Source organism: Cupressus sempervirens, chromosome 9, assembly GCF_028749045.1.
Source record: "Cupressus sempervirens isolate cs-2001-9-10 chromosome 9, ASM2874904v1, whole genome shotgun sequence".
NCBI lineage: Eukaryota > Viridiplantae > Streptophyta > Pinopsida > Cupressales > Cupressaceae > Cupressus > Cupressus sempervirens.
The window spans coordinates 747972538-747989291 of NC_143126.1; the positions used below are offsets into that span (position 1 = coordinate 747972538).

General features: G+C 36.7%; 1 protein-coding gene across 3 annotated transcripts in view; it reads left to right on the forward strand.

Moving 5' to 3' along the window:
* The first annotated feature begins 202 nt into the window (after nucleotides 1–202).
* Nucleotides 203–16754, forward strand: part of ATIPCS1 (Inositol phosphorylceramide synthase 1) — a 40528-nt gene continuing 23976 nt past the window's right edge. Inside the window, exons 1-4 of one of the 3 annotated variants that reach the window (XM_089801918.1) lie at nucleotides 203–478; nucleotides 710–775; nucleotides 968–1216; nucleotides 1311–1400. In XM_089801918.1, coding sequence (XP_089658044.1) covers nucleotides 1184–1216; nucleotides 1311–1400 — 123 coding nt within the window. In that variant the 5' untranslated portion in view covers nucleotides 203–478; nucleotides 710–775; nucleotides 968–1183. Of the gene's footprint in view, nucleotides 479–709; nucleotides 1217–1310; nucleotides 1401–16754 lie in introns of all 3 variants that reach the window. The other 2 variants (XM_089801919.1, XM_089801917.1) reach the window with 2 other exon arrangements.

Genomic DNA, 16754 nt, shown 5'->3' on the forward strand with positions numbered 1-16754 from the left:
AAATCATGGTCAAATCCATTGTTTGCATTACAATAACAGAAGAGACTGAACGTGTTTTCGAACATACCAAGAAAGGTCTTCCTTTTACAACCAATAAAAGTACTTTCAAGAAAATAAAATATAATTAACAATTAATTCATAATAATAAATAACAATAAAAGGCGGCCTATAAATATCCCCTCGTTGAAAATTAGGATTCTTTAGCTGCCGAGGATTTCTTCCTTCAGTGTATTCAATCTTTCATCGATACTACGAAACAGATTCGAATTTGGATTCAAATCAGATATTACGTTGATAACTATTTCAGCAAGCCTGTGGACCTGCTGCCGAGGTTTTTATTCGTCGTGAGAGATGCGTGGGGTATTATAGGTACACTAATCAGTTTGTATTTTCCTCTAAGCCGGCTCTTGAAATTCGGCCATTAATTCAACGGAGCCGGCTTCTGGATCTTGTTTCCCCGCGTCATTTGAGCTCCAGTGTAAGAAATTTGACTCACTTCAGCCAGAAACTTGTTTATTTAAACGTCTGAGATAAGATTAGTCATGTATTAGTGCTAATTGTTGGTGTAGAGATATAGAGATTTTACCCAAACCTGTCGGGTCTCGACTTCAATGGGTTGCTGTGAAATCTCTTATGTCGATGTGTGTCCGATTCCATTGAGCTGAGCTGCTTGTTCATCGCAAAGTGATATGAGCTGTTTCCTGTGCAGATTTATTGCCTCTGATTTCTACTAGTTGCTGTTTTGGCGGTTCTGTATCTGCTTTTCAACCCCGAGGTTTCGACTCCATGACCTGCCGCTACTGTATTTATATTTTTATCTTGAGGCTTTCTTTGCGGGTTCCATCAATCTGCAGTCTTCTCTGTTAGAAATCTTATTCCGGTGATCGTATTTTCGCCAAGTTGCTTTTGAAGCCTAAACTTGAGTTCCTTATAGGATATTTAGTCCGATCGTTTGAATCCCGTGCAGAAAATATATTAACTGCAACGTGGTCGTTGCAGCAAGTCTGAATGAGACAGTGAGATACAATCCATTAGCAATGGCCATAGTTGTGGACTTTTTAGACACTCGAAGGCCCCGAGCCGTTGAGTTTATTTCAAGTATGCAATGAAGTAATATGGCAGCATTAGCACAAGGCCTAGAATTAGCATCAGCATTTGCACTGACTTGCACACGAATTTGGCGATGCCGCCCTATATTGCTCGTGCGGCTTCAAAGGTGTGTGATTATTTATACCTACTTTTTTAAAATAGGGTTTCAGTTTCTAATTTCGATTAACAGTTAACATACCTGCTGTGCTGTTGGAGAACAGGTATGGAGGAGAATAAGTATGGAAACAATGGTTGAATTACCCCTACTCCTTGAAAGATGGAAATTTCTACTGTTCGGTCTTCTATGCCAGGTCACCAACTCTTTTATTTATATTTATTGTAGGTTAGATTGCCAATCGCTTTTAAATTCCTTCTATTTTTTAACTTGTGTCATTTCTATGAGGGCAGGACATACGTAATGGGTATTTGTGGTATAAATAACGCGACTTAGTGTCTAATTTTATATATAAGGGCCTGCGTTATTGGACTTTGTGGTAGAAATGAAATAAGTTAGTACCTATTATTGTCTACAGATTATATGTCTAAATCAATCCTAGTTCGTGAGATAGGTATGCCTAAACATATCGATGAGTAGCAGACGTTCTCGTGTATATATGATGCCTAAATTATTCCTTGATTAGTAGATTGGTCTAGGTCAAATCTTCTCATCCTACATCCAGTGTATTTCCATTGAAACGTTAGTAAAACAGAGGGAATTGATTTAAATCTATATATTTTGCAAAAGAATCCGTGGATAATCGGCAGGTGGCCTCTCTTCTGATGGTTATAGTCCTTATAGAACTAGTAGCAGTACTGAAAAGTTCTACTGATTGGCGAGTAGCCGGGCATTGCACACTTATTACATTTGTTGAACATCCCCAACCTTCAGACTTTCCTGGGATATTGTATTAAGATTGATTTGAAACGCCCAAGATTTATACCTACATGGAGAATATGTTATAATGTCGTATATGGAGAATACGGGTGTTCAAAATTTCTGAATTTGTTTAGACCAATGGCTGCTATTTTGAAGGTACAATTCATTACTGCAAGGGGAATATATGGTGCACACTTTCATTCTCGCTAGAGGGACTAGTGAAAATGAGTGAAATACAGTGGAACTCATGATGCGCATGTTCAAAGCTTGTTTGCTCTTGTGACCAAACCTTAATTGCTGCTGGCCGTAGGTATTTCTGATTAATAATATTTAGGTCAGACTAGTCCTAATTTTTATCTATATTTTAATTATTGGTGTTGCCCAAACGGAAACTGGGGGGGTGCAGTGCTTGTCTTATAAGAGCCCCATTCATTATAGCATTCAGCAAGTCTTCACGGGGACGGGGATGCTTGGGTACTCAGGGTACGGGTACGGGTACAAGTATTTTCCAAAATAGGTGATGGGGTTACTTAGGTATTCCAAACTTTTTTTTAAAATTATAATTTAATATTTATAGAAAATCTGAAATTATGAGTCATGGCAATGGTTTTTCAAAACAAGAAGAGTGATAAAGTTTGTAAATTTGAATTTACTGTCAGTTTCAGTGTTTCAGATTTGCTATATGTTTGTAATACTAATATATTATAAATGTTTAGATGCATAACAGAGAAGGCAGGCTTTAAACATGGACAAGAAGATCATAAATCATAAACAATGACATATTGCAAATGATAAACCTCTGACTTGAACAGTGATAAAATTTACTGTTAATCAGTATTGTCTCAAAGTTTCAAATGAATTACGTATTGAATTAAGCTTGATAGACAACAAGCTGATATGCAAATTAAAAACTGAATAAAAATTCAGAAATCTTAATCAAGATCCTTAGCTATGATGCTCTCCACTAGGTACCTGGTACTTGGGCTACGTGTATCTGGTACTTGGGTATGTGGGTATGCGTATGAGGGCTGTGGGTACGCGAACCCATGCAACCTAGGCATTCAATCATCCAGGTAGTTACATGTGTGGAGTTCCATCCTTGCTAGCATTGGTGAATGGAGATGGCCAAACTACCTTTTCGTAAGTCACCTTGCTAAAGTTTGATTACTCTTGTCACATATTGGCATCCCCATTAGTTTTGAGTTACCTTAAACCACCAGAGCTTTGGATCGATTACCCATGCTAAGGGTCTATTTGCTTTACAAGAGGAATGTGAAATTAGTTAAACAATGTCACATTAAGTTGAGCTCTGCATGTTGGTGTCCCTCTGTTCAGAAATCCTTGCCACACTCCATTATTGATTATGAATTATGACGGGACTATATTGTTTTGGACGTTCTTGCAGGCCTTCATGTCACCTCATCCTTCATTCTTTGAGTATGCGTTTTGGTGGTCCCGCTTTTGATTTGGAACTGCACAGGTTCTTGCAAGCATTCATTCTTTTCTCATCCTTTAACTTGAAGCACTAATTACAGTGCTTTACTAATTTTGAATACAATATGTCTTGTTTCTTACATTTATTTGAAACAGCAGTTGATTTATAACGCATTTAATGTAATCTACTATTATTAGTAATCAAATACAATAAAAAATTGATAAGTACTTGTTGTCAAAGTGCTACAAACTTTAGCAGTTTTTCTATTTCATCGTTCTATAATATGTTTGTTTGTTATTAGATTTTTAACATTGAATGTTATATAATATTATACTATATTTTATAATCTATGTTGATATAACTTATCGGATACTTAGGCTCTTTCTCGCATGTTTGTAGTATCACTGTTGCAGGTTAAGCCAGTAGTTGTCTCATTTTGATTGAAATTTAGTTTACAAACATTCAATTACTCAATATGAACATTAATTCACGGTGTTCTCTGTGAAGTTGATTATGTAAATATTTTGAAATTTGATATCTCTTGTCATCTTTTATTGAGATTTTAAAAAAATGTAAGCATTGCTAGTGTATTTTTGATAATTATTATTGTTATAAACCTGGTAACAGCACCGGCAAGTGCTAATGGATCATGATTAGCTAAGCATTGCATATTTATTACATTTATGGAACTTCCCCAACATTTTGGGGATATTTTATTAAGATCGCCTTTGAATGCCCAAGATCTATACCTAAATGGAGAATATGTTATTATATCGGATATTAGTGTGTATCAGATGGCCCCTGTTCAAACATCCTGAACTTGTCGTATAAATCTCCTTGTTCTTGTTGAGAATTGTGTCTCAACCTTGCAAACTTTTTTCGAAAAACTCTAGAAAATTTTATCCAGAAAACTCTAGAATTTTTTTAGAAAATTCTGGAATTTGTTTGTGGTAGTTTTCCATATGTTTATGACTTGGAAAAAGGTGTATGAGTTGTTAAAAACATGTCTAGTCTCTAGAACAATGCAGAAGGGCTATTTTTAGAGTGTAAACAACTCATTATGACTTTTATGGGGATCTAAACTAAAGGACTAAATTACGGACGAAAATGGTACTCTTCAAGTTACAAATTACAAGTGGGTAACATGTGGCATGGTTGTTTTGCCCATGGTTTTGTAAAACCACAAATGGTTTCCAAGTGGCAAATCACTACAAAAGGAGGGCTTGGGGAGGTGTTTGAATCATCGAGTTCAGTTTGCAAGACTGGTGCTAGAAGGAGTCTTTCCGAGTCCGAGTTCGAGTTCGAGTTGTGATGATGCGCTCTTGTAAGAACTTGCATTGCAAGTGTATTGTAATCTTCCAGATTTGAGAATACATTGTGCGGGTTTTTCTCTCGGAAGAGTTTCCCCACGGTAATCATTGTGTTATGCGTTCATTGTTATTTTTATTATGCATTTTTTGAGAGCTCTGCGATAGTTAGTTAAATTTGCATAATTGTCCCCTCAAAGATTAGTGTAGGAAGCGACTCCTTGCACTTGGGGAGGTGTTTGAATCATTGAGTTCAGTTTGCAAGACTGGTGCTAGAAGGAGTCTTTTCGAGTCCGAGTTCGAGTTCAAGTTGTGATGATGCGCTCTTGTAAGAACTTGCATTGCAAGTGTATTGTAATCTTCCAGATTTGAGAATACATTGTGCGGGTTTTTCTCTCGGAAGGGTTTCCCCACGGTAATCATTGTGTTATGCGTTCATTGTTATTTTTATTATGCATTTTTTGAGAGCTCTGCGATAGTTAGTTAAATTTGCATAATTTTCCCCTCAAAGATTAGTGTAGGAAGCGACTCCTTGCACCTTAGCTTCCTTACAAGTGGTATCAGAGCTTGACCAGTTTTGGTTCTATTTGTTGGGTACAAGGTTTTTTGAGCTAATCAAGGTTTGAGTGGGAGCTTGTGCAAAGGTTTTCATTTTTGTGTTGTAGGATTGCAAAGATGGCAAGCATATTAGGGAGGATTGATGTAGAGAAGTTTTCTGGCACAAACTTTGAAATGTGGAAGCTGAAGATGGAAGATCTATTGATTGATTGGGATCTATGGGATGTAGTCGATGAAAAGAAGCCAAGGTCCACAGATCCAACTTTAGCCGCAAAGTATGATGTGAGAGACAAAAAAGCTAAAAGTCTCATCAGATTATGTCTTGCAGACTCTATACTGATTAATGTCCATGAAGAACCTATTGTGAAGAAGCTTTGGAAGAAGCTAAGTGAGATCTATCAAGCGAAATCACTTGTGAACAAGATTTTCTTGAGGAAGAAGCTGTATTCCTTGAGAATGGAAGAAGGTCAACATATTTTTGAGCATCTTGAAAGTTTTATTATGTTGGTGACTTAGTTGACCTCAGTTGGGGTGTGGATGGATGAAGAAGAAAGGTGCCAAATATTGCTATGTTCGTTGCCAAACTCATGGGACAGCCTTGTCATGGCCATAGGGAGCACTTTAGTTGTCTTAAAGATGGAGGACATTGTTGGTTCCCTACTTTCTGAGTAGATGAGAAGGAAGGTCTCTCTGAATGCCAAACAGGCTTTGAGTGTTCGAGGAAGACCAAAGCAAAGAGGCAAGAAGGAGAGCAGCATGGCCATTCTAGGTCCAAGAATAAAGGGGAGATCAAAATCTCGTGGTAAGTGCAAGGTGATTTGTTGGAATTGTGGCAAACCTGGATACTCTCGAAAGGACTGCAAAGAGGAAAAGAAAAAGAAGCAAGATTATGATTTCGAGTCCAAGAAGGGAGATGAAGATGTTTTCATCACAGCCTTGGCCACTCATGCAGGTGATAATGCATGGTTGATAGACTCAGGTGCATCTTTTCACACGACTCCTAATAGAAATTGGTTTAGTAAATGTGAAAAGTTTGATGGTGGTAAGGTGTATTTGGGTGATAACTCAATTTTTGATATTGTTGGTCGTGGAAGTATTCGTTTGAAATTTTCTGATGGTAGAATTAGAAGATTTGATGGTGTCTTGCATATCCTGAGACTAGTGAGGAATTTGTTATCTGTTAGTAAACTAATAGATGCGGGTGTGCATGTACAGTTTTCTGAAGCAGGTGTGAAAATGGTGAGAGGTGCTATGGTAGTAGCAAGAGGAAACAGATTGGGTACATTGTACCAGCTTGATGCATGCACAGTTGAGTGCAATAGTACTTTTGATAAGATTGTGAAGAGGACTACTTTGTTGGAGAAGGAGAGGGTTTCTTGTTTAGCAGATGGTTGTGGTTTTTGGGTACCCAAGGGTGCTCTATATACTGAATCAAAGTTACCTGCAGAGAAGACTATGTTATGGCACCGAAGACTTAGCCACATTGGTGAGAAAGGTCTACGAACCTTAAAGAATGAAAACCTTGTTGATGGGTTGAATGACCGCAATCTTGATTTTGATTATTGTGAGCATTGTATCTATGGTAAACAAAACTGTGTTTAGTTTTACTCAAGTTCTCATAAGTCCTCATGTATTTTGGATCTAATCCATTTGGATGTATTTGGTCTAGTTGATGTTCCTTCTATTGGTAGATCAGTGTATTATGTTTCTTTCATTGATAATTTCAGTAGAAGAACATGGGTTTATTTTCTTAGAAGTAAAGCTGAAGTTTTCAGTCGTTTCAAAGAATTTAAATCAATGGTTGAGTTGCAGACTGGAAAGAAGATAAAGCATTTGAGAATTGATAATGGCGGTGAATATTGCTCCAATGATTTTGACACATTTTGTAAAGATTGTGGTATAAAAAGAGAGAAGACAACTCCATAGCAGAATGGAGTTGCAGAAAGAATGAACAGAACCTTGATGGAGAAGGCTAGGAGTATGCTGAGTGGAGTTGGACTAGAACAAAATTTTTTGGCCGAAGCTGTAGCCACTGCTTGTTGACACATTTTGTAAAGATTGTGGTATTAAAAGAGAGAAGACAACTCCATAGCAGAATGGAGTTGCAGAAAGAATGAACAGAACCTTGATGGAGAAGGCTAGGAGTATGCTGAGTGGAGTTGGACTAGAACAAAATTTATTGGCCGAAGCTGTAGCCACTGCTTGCTACCTGATAAACAAGTCTCCTACATCAGCTCTTGTTGATAAGACACCAATGGAAGCATGGTCGGGCCACAAGCCTTCACTTAGACATCTGAGAGTTTTTGGTTGTGAGGCATATGCTCATGTGCCAAAGGAGAAGCGGACAAATATCTTCATCGGATATAGTTATGGTGTGAAAGGATACAAGCTTTGGGATCTTATTGCACAAAAGGTATTTTACTCCAAAAGTGTTATTTTTAGAAATTGAGCCTTCTTCTTTTACAGTGCAGCTAAAACAGATAAGAAAAAAAAGATATGATTCAACTTCCTGTTACACCTGAGAAAGTTGAATCGAGGCCCTTAGAAAGACAAGTTGTTGAATAGAGCTCTACGAGTCCTAAATCATCAGAGGAAGAGGGAGAACCTGAACCTGAACCAAATCTTTTTTGAAGGTCTAGGAGACAAAGGAAAGCACCATAAAGGTATGGATATTCTCCTGATGATTGGAGGTGTATATTTGCTTTGAATGCTAATATTGATGAACTCAAATCTGTAGAAGAGGCTCTTGGTATGAATGATTCAGAGTCTTGGAAGATAGCCATGAAAGAAGAGATGGCAGCTCTTAAGAGGAATGGCACATGGGACCTTGTACCATTGCTTGAAAGACGGAAGCTTGTTGGTTGTAAATGGGTGTTCAAAAGGAAGATGGGTTCAGGTGGAAGCATTGAGAAGTATAAAGCACAATTGGTTGCAAAAGGTTACTCCCAAGTTGTAGGAATTGATTATGGTGAATTTTTTTCTCCTGTAGCAAAAATGACATCCATTCGATTTTACTTTCTATTGCAGCAACTTATGATCTAGAAGTTGAGCAGATGGATGTGAAGACAACTTTCCTTCACGGAGATTTGAAGGAAAATAAATTTATATGACACAGCTAGAGCACTTTGTGGTGAAAGGTAAAAGTCATTTGGTTTGTAAATTGAAGAAATCCTTGTATGGTTCAAAACAAAGTCCTAGGATGTGGTACCAGAAGTTTGATACATATGTATTGAGTTTGGGATTTGTGCGATCCAAATCTGATCACTGTATATATTACAAGTTTGATGGTGATTATTTCTTGGTTATTGCCTTATATGTTGATGACATGTTTATTGGCAAAGGAAAATGTTTGATTGCAGAATTAAAATCTCAGCTCTCAGCAAAGTTTGAAATGAAAGATCTTGGTGTAGCAAGGTACATTCTGGGAATGGAGATTATAAGAGATAGACAAAACAAAAAGCTTTGGCTAGGCCAGAGTAAGTATATTGCTAATATTCTAAGAAGATTCAATATGCAGGATTCCAAACCATTGAATGTTCCTGTTATCATGGGAACAAAGCTTTCTAGCTCACAGTGCCCTTCATCCTCGTTGGAGATGGAAGAGATGAGTCAAGTACCGTATTAGAGTGCTGTTGGAAGTTTGATGTATGCTATGGTCTGTACAAGACCAGACATTGCCCAAGCAGTGGGAGTACTTTCCCGTTATATGTCTAATCCAGGAAGAGCACATTAGGATGCAGTAAAAAGAGTTTTCAGATACTTGCAAGGTACCTCACAGTACTCTATATGTTTTCATGGAATAGGATATGAGCATTCCTTAGATATTCAAGGTTACGTGGATTCAGATTGGGTTGGTGATGTTGATAGAATAAGATCCACCAGTGCATGTGTTTACATTATTCGGTGGTGCAATCAGTTGGATGAGCAAGCGACAAGTTGTGGTCGCTTTGTCCGCTATTGAGGTAGAGTATATTGCAGCTACTCATGCCTGCAAGGAAGCCATCTGGCTAAAGAGATTGTGTTCAAATATAGAGTTTAAACAGGGTGCAGTGACAATTTGTAGTGACAGTTGGAGTGCAATCTGCCTAGTAAAGAACTTGACATTTCATTCCAGGACCAAGCACATTGATTTACAATATCATTTTGTGAGAGATATGGTCAAGGATGACAAGGTGAAGCTGGAAAAGGTGGAGACTTTGGTGAATGTTGCTGATGCATTAACTAAGCCCATGACCACAGAGAAGTTCAGATGGTGTTCGGAGTCTATGGGCCTCTCGGCCTCTAGCAATTAAGTCCATGACACTGTGGATCCCTTGACTCTTACAAGGTGCTCAATAAGTGGGAGAATGTTGAGAATTGTGTCTCAACCTTGAAAGCTTTTTCCAGAAAACTCTAGAATTTTTTTGTGGTAGTTTTCCACATGTTTATGAGTTGGAAAAAGGTGTATGAGTTATTAAGAATGTGTCTAGTCTCTAGAACAATGTGGAAGGGCTATTTTTAGAGTGTAAACCAAGGTTGCATGGGTACTCGTACCCACATCCTTGGTACTCGTACCCAAGTACTGGGTACTTGGTGGAGAGCATCATAGCTAAGGACCTTGATTAAGATTCTGATTTTTTTTTTTGGTTTTTTGTTTTTGTATTAGCTTGTTGTTTATCAAACTTAATTCAATACCAAATCAATTTGAAACTTTGATACTCATTAACAATAAACTTTATCACTGTTCAAGTCATAAGTTTATCATTTGCAATATGTCATTGTCATATGGTTTAGGATCTTCTTGTTCATGTTTAAAGTCTGCCTTCTTTGTTATGCATCTAAGCATTTATCATGTATTATTATTTCAAACATATAGCAAATCTGAAACTGAAAACAGTACATTACATTTGCAAACTTTATCACTGTTCTTGTTTCGAAAAACCATCGTCATGACTCATGATTTCAGATTTTTTATAAATATAAAAGTATAATTTTTAAATAAGTTTGACATACCCAAGTACCTCCGTCTTCTATTATGAAAAATACTTTAAACATTCAGCAATAGCATATATATATATATATATATATATATATGACTTATGGCTCATATTTTCAAATTTATTGTTTTGAATGCTCAATGTCATGACTCATGACAGATATTTTGATTTTTATATTTTCTATAAAATATTAATTATATAGAAAAAATTAGGCATACACACGTATCCCCGTCCCCTATTTTGAAAAACATGCGTACCCGTACCCGTTCCCGTTCCCGTACCCACATACCCATGCAACCTTGGTGTAAACAACTCATTATATAACTTTTATGGGGGTCTAAACTAGAGGACAAAATTATGGACGAAAATGGTATTTTTGGAATTACAAATTACAAGTGGGTAACATGTGGCATGGTTGTTTTGCCCATGGTTTTGGCCCATGGTTTTGTAAAACCACAAATGGTTTCCACGTGGCAAATCACTATAAAAGGAGGGCTTGGGGAGGTGTTTGAATCATCGAGTTTAGTTTGCAAAACTAGTGTTAGAAGGAGTCTCTTTGAGTTCAAGTCCGAGTTTGAGTTGTGATGATGCGCTCTTGTAAGAACTTGCATTGCAAGTGTATTGTAATATTTCAGATTTGAGAATATATTGTGAGGGTTTTGGAGGGTGGGGTTTTTCTCCCGGAAGGGTTTCCCCACGGTAATCATTGTGTTATGCGTTCATTGTTATTTTTATTATGCATTTCTTGAGATCTCTGCAATAGTTAGTTGAATTTGCATAATCGTCCCCTCAAAGATTAGTGTAGGAAGCGATTCCGCGCACCTTAGCTTCCTTACAGTTCTCAATAAGATATAATTAGACTTGTCACTTTCCGGGCTTATGTATTGTGTATCTAATAATTATGGCATCAGTTGAATGACACTAGCAGACCATATAAGGTGACCTAGGTTTTGAATGAACATTTTATTTTGTTTGATTGATACGAATTTATTTCTACACTTCAGAGCTGTGTGTGTGTTCTGGAGTGTTTGGGCAACAGTTAGGTACAAAGTGAATGTTCTGTCAGCAACAGAACATTAATGAGGGCATGTGGTCAACCAGTTTAGACTGTACTGGACTAGAATTAAGGTGGATAGGTCTGTTTGCTGCCCAGTTACTGTCAACATTTGATGAATGTCAAGAACTTTGATTGAGGTGTGCTGAAAGATTTGAGTTATGTCACTGGATAGAAATGAAAGGATACACAAGACATTTGGAAACCAAAATCATCTCTATTTTCTTGGGCTGTACATTGTGTTTCAGCAGCTGTGGCTTAGAGACAAAATCCACGAGGCATAAAAAATCAGGCTTATTGAGGATGGAAACACTTAAACAGCAGACCTGCATTCAGACCGACATTGGGAATATGAGTAATGTTTAGATCAGCAAGTGGGTGTGTTATTGTAATCTGTAGTAGTTTGAAACTTTGATGCACTTCACTCTGCTTATGTACTGTTTTCAAGGAATATCAGTGAAGTGCAAAAATAGCTGCTGATTAGAATAGTTTTGGGTTTGTCCAGGTTGCAATTGTTTGTCTGGGCTATTTATACTATTTTTCTGTATGTTATTGGTAGAGTTCATCGCAGACATGTTTTACACAGCTTCCATAGATGACTACTGAGTGGAACAAATAGCTACAAACATGAAAACATGCACATGGACAATCTGCTTGAGCCTTGAATGGAAACTCAAGGCACCTAATATCAGGTTTATTTAAATTCTCCAAAAGAGTGTAGCCATTTTACTCTGAATACCACATCAGTCTCACCTATGTGGCCACATAGAAATCATCCTGCATCTCGTGCCTTTTAAGGCTATCTTTAACTGTTGAATTTGCATAGTTCATGTAATGGTAGAATTGGCAGTGAATCATTGAAATGTTCTGTTTGTAACCATCTTCTAGCAGCTCACGCTTCATCAATGAAGTTACCTAGTTATGTGATTCGCCCTTGTAGATCAGAATTATAACATTGTGCCCCTTCAAATTTCTCCTTCAAAAAATATGATATTTAGGAGCACTTGACAAAGTTGCACGTGCATCCTTGAATATTCATCCTTTTCCCCTTGAATATTCACCTTTTCTATTTTTAATCCAAGTTCACATTTGTCTACTTTGGCTCCCAATTGTGCTTCTCCTCACCAGATATCATTTCTACATAATGTACTTGGCTGAAACAGCAGTGTCCAAGTTCCCATGGTTTTCTACAGGAAAAAAAACATAATTTATTACTGTGATGTTCATTTTTGGTTACTTCATGGTTACTTCATCCAAATGGCATTTTGGTGGTACTCCATTTAATGAGAAAAACCTTTTTGAAAAGGCCTCATATTCTGTCCTATAGGAGGGGTTTCTGTGAGAACAAATTTATTGCCACTGAAGTTTCTACATTCAACGCTCTTTAAATAGCTTCTTGAAGGGTCAATCAATCAAATGCTTTAAATGAACCCTGAGAGATTCAGCTAGTCTTTTGATAAAAAGGAAAATTCTTCTTTCTGTAATATCAGGCATCATCACAACTAAAGCTCGGGACTATTGTACATATTTCTCCACTGCTCCTCCTTGTTACAGTTGGGTCAGCTCTCTAAAATGCACTTTAGATCCTTCCTATCAAACTTTTTGATCAATTTTTTGCAAAGTTCATCATGTGTCCATTAGATTCACTTTTATTTTGTTGTCCCATCATATCTAACACAAGGTCAAACTTTGTATCAATCTTATTTTCATAATCACTGTTGTCATTTTTGTGAACAATTTTTGTTTCTACTACCTCAACTTCCTAGGGAGTTGAGTCCTTTTTTTCTATTAATATTAGTTCAAAAAAGATAACTGTAAGACTATATCAGCAGCCTGACAGTACTATCATCAAAAGAAGCTTAAACGGAGAGTAACTGTTCCTAGACTAACCACTGTAATCTCAATCTGTTATGCATATTACATTGCTTTTACATATCAAAATAGCCTTGCCTCGAGAGTTTAAGAGCAATAAAAAGTTAACAGTACTAAGTCTTAAAAGAGGTCATCAAGACTCCCATGACCCAATGATATTGTTCCTGCATTCAGCATGACCAATCTCATATGTCTGAGGTGGAGGATCAGCTGCCGGAGGAACATTTGCTGCAGCTTCCCAGCTTGGTGCATCTACTGGTTTGGCTTCCTTGTTCTTTACATTAATCCCTTTTTTATCAATACCTTTCTCATCCGAAAACTGGTTCAACATTTCAAGCTCTTTCTAGTCCAACATATCTCTGTAGGTATTGAAATAGTGGGCTGATTGAATGTCTGATTTGTAGATAAGAAATGCTCCTTGCACAAGAATCATAAATGTACTTTCTGGAATTTCAAGCATGGCAGAATCCTACATTGTAAGGTAGTGTGTGAGTTTAATCTTAAACTCAGTAAGCACTCTCCTCTTAGCTTGGAAAACTTCTTCATTTCTCTGTTTCCAGAGGAATGATAAGATTACAGCAGAAAGCACAGCTCAAAATTTATTCAATTTATGATAAAAAACATCAACATACCCAGCCAGGACCTTAATCCAAGATAGGCCAGCAAGCTGACACTCAAAACAAACATGCTCAATAGTCTCGTGCACATTACAAATGGAACAAGAAGGGGCTGTAATACAATAGAGGATAAAACAGAACCAATAGCGAGTTTATTGACCAACAAAGTCCATCTAAAGCAAGCGTTTTTAGTTTCAAGGGCTTGGTGTCAAATCAAATCAAGAACAAAATGCCATTTAGAATCCAGTCATTGAAGTTTCCAGCACTGTTTTGACCACTTAAGAATGCAAGAGTCCTCTTTCAACATGTTATATAGCTGTTTAGTGGGAACCTCAAAGAAATTAGTGCCATCTTGCCATTTAAGCTACCGGAGAAATGATTAACTGGATAAGACCATACCAGGAAAGAAGCTGCTCGTGGCCTTGGCAATCCAGGCATATATTTTCTTCTATCTATTTGACGTTGGAAAATTGATGTTATAGTTTTTAGAAGTTCTCCTTGATAATATCTGCTGGCTATGTTACTAAGTTGCATAAGAAGGAAATCTTGTAGGCTGGCGAAATACAGCTCTGACACAATTTGTAATGTTCCTTTTTTTAATTTTCTTTGAATATAATGAACCCTAAATCACAATTATAATAATTTTCACAATTAATATAACATAAAATTTTTGTAATTCAGAAATTCCTGCTAATAATTAATTCTCTAAACCATTTTTTAATTTAATACTCAAATTAATTTTAGAATGATCAAATTGTCTCTTTCCAAAAGTTGTTAAAAGTAAAACAATCTCTTTTCCATAGTAATTTGTTTTCAATGGGATATGCCTTTGCAATATATGTAAATTTGCTTGAATCAGGGATTTTCATCCACTAACTCAGCAATGGAAATGAGTGGTTTTCTGTTCTCTAATTTCAGACCTTGAGGGGTTTTGACCTCAGCTTATTGAACCACAGTTCATATTCCGCAAAGAGTAATAATTAGTAATAAAATGTATTCGATGATAGTCCTTTCCCCTTTTTAATTTCCTTATATACCTTTTTTTCTTTTTTTGAATATTCATAACCCTTCATATACCTTATTGCTTTCACTAAGACTAGACTTCAAATTAATTTTAGCTTATGATCATTTAATGTTTTTTTAAGACGTTGCTGGCATTCACCATATCATACATTTTAATTATTGAATTTGTGAATCAGCATTCATAAATCTTGCAAGTCACATAGAAAGAGAAAGGCACATGTTTTAATTTTGGATTATAAATTTTAGGTGGTTACATTACATCGAGTCACTAGGTACGAGGTATTACGGAAATTGACAATGATCCTAAATAGTGACCATAATCCTAAACGTGGGCATATTACTATATTCTAGCCAAAGGATTAAATCTCCATTTTGTTCAATTGAAGTTGATTATGTTTCTGCTGAGGTATCAGGGAAATTGACAATGATCCTTAATGGTGACCATAATCCTAAATATGGGCATATTATTATATTATGCAAAGGGGTAAATCTACATTATGTTCAATTGAAGTTGATTATGTTTCTGTTTTGAGGGTGGATTGCTTGTAGGGCTGAAATTGAGTTTATGCTCAGACAGCAGTTAATAATTGTTACTTAAACTTGTCAAGATATCTAAATGCACAGGCACGTCCTTTCACATCTTTACACAAAGTAATGGAAAAATCTGCATTGTCATATTGGGCATATGGTATATTCATGTGCACATATACTGTAGCCTCGGGCCATACACATATAAAACAAAAATATCTCTTAAAAATATTCACATGGATAAGTGTGTTGTTATGTGGAGCTAATTAGACTCAGAGGTTAATCCGTCCCTACTTCTTTCGTCGTGGTTTCCTCCTAGTTTTGTCTATGGGGGTTTGGGGGCAGCACCCACAAGACGGGGCAAGGGGTAGTGCCCCTTGCGGGGTCTTAAGGCAGAGCCCTAGGTGTGCTCCCTATCACAATATAGGGTAGGGTCAAGGAGCAACGCCCCCGCAGAGGTTTTTGGGGGCAGCGACCCCAAAAGTTCAACTGACTTTATTATTATAAGAGGCATCAGGAGCTATCTTCTATTGGTTGGAATATTCTAGCCCTAATTTTATAAGTGGCAAAAAGATTGTATAAAATGGCTTAAGGTTAGGGATTTCATAATGTATGATGACTATGTAGGTTTCTTGTGGCGGTATTGAGTCGCAAGGGATTGCAGATTGTAATCAGGTTGTAATCACTGAATAATAAGAATATTGGACTCGATGCATGGTGGACGTAGCCCTGGGATTGGGCAAACCACTTTAAATCTTTGTGTCTTGTGTTGTCTTCTGTGTGATTTATTATTTGTTGATATTGGTTATTTATGCATGTAATTATTATTTTTGTCTCATTAATCCTAACAAAGTGAAAATACAAGCACAGAGGCAAGTCTAAACAGTGCTCAGTTATTAGTAGATATGGGGCTAATGTTGCCTATATTGTTGCCTCTCCTTATTATGTATGCACATAAACTAATGAGGTATTCTGTTTTTCGTCAAACTCAATAAAATATAACATTATGAAATTCTAAGAGCTTAAATGCTAAAAATAGAAATCTACAATTCAACCATTTATGTGCAAACCATTATATGTTCTCAAACTAACCTCTGTGACCCTGATTCCATTTTTTAGGTTTCTGCAGAGTCTCATAAACTTGTTGTCTTTTATAAATCCTACTTCATAAGTGCAAACCTTGATCACCACAAATGACCTGTCTACTCACTGCTGTAACAGATTCTGTATCAAATATAATTGACTAACAGTCACAAAAGACATCAATCATAGTACCAAATAAATCAAAACTACTTAAATATTTATCAGTATAACCTTGTGCATACCTCCGTCACTATCTGCTTACAGAAGGGAGAATTACCCATGTTAAAACCCCAGTCTTATAGTACACACTTCAGATTTTGAAAATATAAAACCTC